Raw genomic sequence first — 4,175 nt, 5'->3', positions numbered from 1 at the left:
TAATCACTGACCACCAATGTTCCTGATAACCAATCACTATTCAGGATTGTTCCCGATAACCAATCACTGATCACCTTTTTCCCCCAACAACCAATCACAGATCATTATTGTTTTTCTTAGTAATACTTGCGGTAAGAAAAGCAAGGTAATCCATTTTTAACCCTTTCCTTGACGTCTGTTTCACGGCTCCAGTGACGTCACATGGAGTCTTTATTGACACTGTGATCATGCACTAGCTGCTTTCACCTGATTTTGAACGAAAGTCCATTCTGTGCCTTTTTAAAGCAAAGTTCTGCCCCAGGCCATTGGGAATATTTATTTAAAAGGTATAGAATGCTATCTAGCTATTTATTTCCCAAATTGTTTTATTTATTTGGTCCTGGTATCGATTACAATGAATATATACAGTACGAGCACGTGGTTCATTCAAGCCCTGCTGCTTACGTTATTAGCCGGATTAGCTAATTAGCAGGTCAATAAAACTAGCACGAGAGCTCGGCAGAAAGAAAAATGTGATTACGATAGCTAATTACGGTAATTTAGCATAATTAAGTCGTTAAATATATTAATTGTGATGCTATAAGCGATTTTTTAAAAAGTTAATTAACCGAAATGCCTTTGTAACATTAGTGCGATTAGCGGTGATGTTACAAAGCGCTAATTAGCGATTATTAACCGGAATAGTTGTGTTAGCAAAGTATGTATGTATATATTTATAACATTTTTTAATTTATATATTAGCATTTTACTTGGTAATGGAATCATTTTGTAACAAACAACATTCGATTTATATTCGTTTATTTATTTATTTTTACATTAATTGTTAGCCTCAGTGAGTTGTTGTGGGTGCGTTGAAAATCGCTGCATCGAGTCACAATCCAGGGCGCGAGCCTCTTTATTTAACCACTTTTTTGACGCCATATTTAGTGCAGATGCACGCGGATTGCGACGCACCCTAACAATCAAGCTCTCCTTTCTATCTACAGTGGACACGACTCGGTAAGACGTGCACGTGTTTTCCCATTTTAAAAACACGTATTTTAACGTAGTGACGCTTAGTTAGTAAGTGTAATGAATAAATAACTAAACAAAACTCCTGAAAACTGGACATTAAACATGCCAATTTCTTCGTATAAAGGCCGTTTATTTGGAGAAACAATAGGTTTTCTCATCACATTGTGTTAGGAAGTTGGGTTAAAACCTCAAAAAAAATCTGGTGCATTTAATCTAAATACAGCAAATCCCGGAGTTTCAAACTAATTTATCTGCTAAAACTGTCGGAATTCTGCTTTTTACGTAAAATATTCGATATTTGACGCTGAAAAATTAAAAAAAAAGTCTCTAAGGATGACAGACTATTAAGAAAATAAAAGATATAAAGAATAGAAAAGTACGGTATCTTGTTGATAATTGGAGATTTATTTATAATAATAATACCTAAGATTTCACGTGGCGTCTGGGCGCCATGTTGTGTTATTTATTTATTTATTTGTTTGTTTGTTTGTTTGTTTGTAATTCCTTACACGTGTATTAGCTATAAAATAAGCCCTAATAAACGTAAATGTGAATTTAATGTTTATTTCCATGCTGTGCTGCTATAAAACCACCAGATTCAGCAGTGTTAAAGGTTATATTTGGAGTATGAACTGTAAACTGGACATAATAGGTTAGTTAACTAGCATTACCACGCTTTTACTAGCTGTTTGATGTGATGTGGAATTTGCACTTCAAGTACCCGGATGAAGTGTGGAATTATTGGAGGCTTTATGCAGTCAACGTAAAAGCGGAAAGGAGGCGGGGCTACCAGGTGCTGACGCTGGATTGGACAAGGCGTCTTCATACACTATATTGCCAAAAGTTTTGGGACACCCCTCCAAATAATTATGGGGTTGAGGTCAGGACTCTGTGAAGTTCCTCCACACCAAACTCTCTCATCCATGTCTTTATGGACCTTGTTTTGTGCACTGGTGTGCGGTCATGTTGGAACAGGAAGGGGTCATTAGGCTTATTAGACTATAAATAAATAAGCAGAGTCCAGTACGCTACAGAAGTCCAGAAAGGCTGGGTGTTGTCCTCGTTATTTTTCAATATCATGTAGCAGTACATCGTTGTGGTCAGCGACACACTGTCATATTCATATTCCCTTTTTGACAAGATCTGTGAGCTACACACCACATAAACACATTCATCTCATACATCATATAAAGACCATGGAGTCGTCCCGCTCCTTCAAATCTGCCGGCGATGAAACTGACCATCCGTCCAGGATCCGCGACAGATTTGTGACAGACGCTAATTTGGAAAATGTCCGACGGTGACAAATGTACAAATCTGTCTCTTCCTGTGTCAGTTCCTGATTAGCTTTTTTCCCGCAGATACCGTAGTGTGATGTTGCACGTGCAGCTCGGACCTTTTCTGCTATCTTATCTAGTATATCGTTTTCTATTTCTTTGAAATTAAATTCTGTTTTATGTCACCAGGCAGTCATAAAATGGGTGGACAGTGTGTGAAGTGTGTGTGTGTGAGAGAGAGAGAGACAGACAGAGAGAGAGAGAGAGAGAGAGCAAAAACATCATGTGAAAAGTATCTCAAAGTTTTTAATCATAAGATACTCTGACCAGGCATAACATTATGACCACCTGCCTAAGATTGTGTTGGTCCCCTTTTTGCTTCCAAAACAGCCCTGACCCGTCCTGCACTGTGTATTCTGACCCCTTTCTATCAGAACCAGCATTAACTTCTTCAGCAGTTTGATCAACAGTAGCTCGTCTGTTGGATCGGATCACACGGGCCAGCCTTCACTCCCCATGTGCATCAGTGAGCCTTGTCCGCCCATGACCCTGTCACCGGTTCACCGCTGTTCCTTCCTTGGACCACTTTTGATAGATACTGACCACTGCAGACCGGGAACACCCCACAAGAGCTGCAGTTTTGGAGATGCTCTGATCCAGTTGTCAAGCCATCACAATTTGGCCCTTCATCAAATTCACTCAAATCCTTACGCTTGTCCATTTTTCCTGCTTCTAACATCAACTTTGAGGACAAAAAGGTCACTTGCTGCCTAATATATCCCACCCACTAACAGGTGCCATGATGAGGAGATCATCAGTCTTATTCACGGCACCTGGCACTGGTCATAATGTTATGGCTGATTGGTGTGTATGTATATGTTGAGTGAGAAAACAGCTCTTGTTGAGTATTTAGATTTATTTCATGTCACTGTGAGGATGGATTCACTTAAAGACCTCAGAGAAGATTGTACGTTTTTGGATAAACAGTTCCCTAGACTTTCGTTGAGGAAGAAAAAAGCCCTTTAAATAAATTGATAATGTTTTTTTAATACATTGGTCTTATTAATAATGATGAAAGGAGTTAGACTGCTGGATAATGTGTGTGTTTTAGGCTATTTTTCAGCCCCCAGAGTGTCCTTGTTCCTGAATTTTGGGCAAATATGGGGGGGAAAAAAGGCACAGTTTACTGCGGTTGACAGAAACGTGTCTTGTTGATGTAGTAATGTTCACTCTGCACCTTCATGTTCATGTAAAGTTCAGTATTGATGTAAAGGGATCGTTGAGCCTTTGTCTTCTCGTAATCATCTCTTGTTTTGTTTTTCTTTGTAGAAAGCAGAAAGCAAAAATGGATCCGAATAAGCCGCTGTTCCGAGCAGGATTCCCCGGCGCTCCAGATCTTCCTGTGGCACGGGGTCGAGGCTTACTCGCAGACCAGCACTCCCCGGGACGAGCCAGGGGTTTTCTGATAGACCAGCTCTCAATCGGGCGAGCCAGAGGTTTGGGTGTAGCTACAGGAGAGCCCTCGGTGGGCCGAGCTCGAGGCCTGGCTCTGTTTGCAGACAAGGCATCTGTAGGACGAGCCAGAGGTTTATCTGCCATGGCCGAAGAGCCTCCTGTAGGCCGCTCTCCAGCTGCTCCTGTAGCTCTGGCTGAAGCGATTGCTGGGAGAGGGAGAGGTCAGGCGTCCAGCGCTTTAGACACCACGCTGTTTCCTTATGGCCGAGGAAGCCCAGGGTCGGGCGGTGACAGGCCTGTTAGTGTAACACAGGGAATGAAGGAGGAGGAGGAAGGGGGCAGCAGAGGGTTTGTAAGAGCCCGAGGGTTTCTTCAAACATCACAGGAACCTGCTTTGGGAAGAGGAAGGAGCATGGCACTGTTAGTTAA

The 4,175-nt window shown here is 41.5% G+C and overlaps 1 protein-coding gene across 2 annotated transcripts in view; it reads left to right on the top strand.

Moving 5' to 3' along the window:
* The first annotated feature begins 206 nt into the window (after positions 1–206).
* Positions 207–4,175, top strand: part of piwil2 (piwi-like RNA-mediated gene silencing 2) — a 31,662-nt gene continuing 27,693 nt past the window's right edge. The window contains exons 1-2 of one of the 2 annotated variants that reach the window (XM_058374495.1): positions 207–326; positions 3,621–4,175. The exon at positions 3,621–4,175 is cut by the window's right edge and continues 88 nt beyond it. In XM_058374495.1, the coding sequence (XP_058230478.1) occupies positions 3,637–4,175 (539 nt within the window). In that variant the 5' untranslated portion in view covers positions 207–326; positions 3,621–3,636. Of the gene's footprint in view, positions 327–966; positions 1,000–3,620 lie in introns of those variants that run through there. The other variant, XM_058374496.1, reaches the window with a different exon arrangement.

The sequence above is a fragment of the Hemibagrus wyckioides genome, linkage group LG22 (assembly GCF_019097595.1).
Source record: "Hemibagrus wyckioides isolate EC202008001 linkage group LG22, SWU_Hwy_1.0, whole genome shotgun sequence".
Lineage (NCBI taxonomy): Eukaryota > Metazoa > Chordata > Actinopteri > Siluriformes > Bagridae > Hemibagrus > Hemibagrus wyckioides.
Note: the sequence above shows the minus strand (reverse complement) of the source record. Positions and strands in the feature narration are given on the sequence as shown.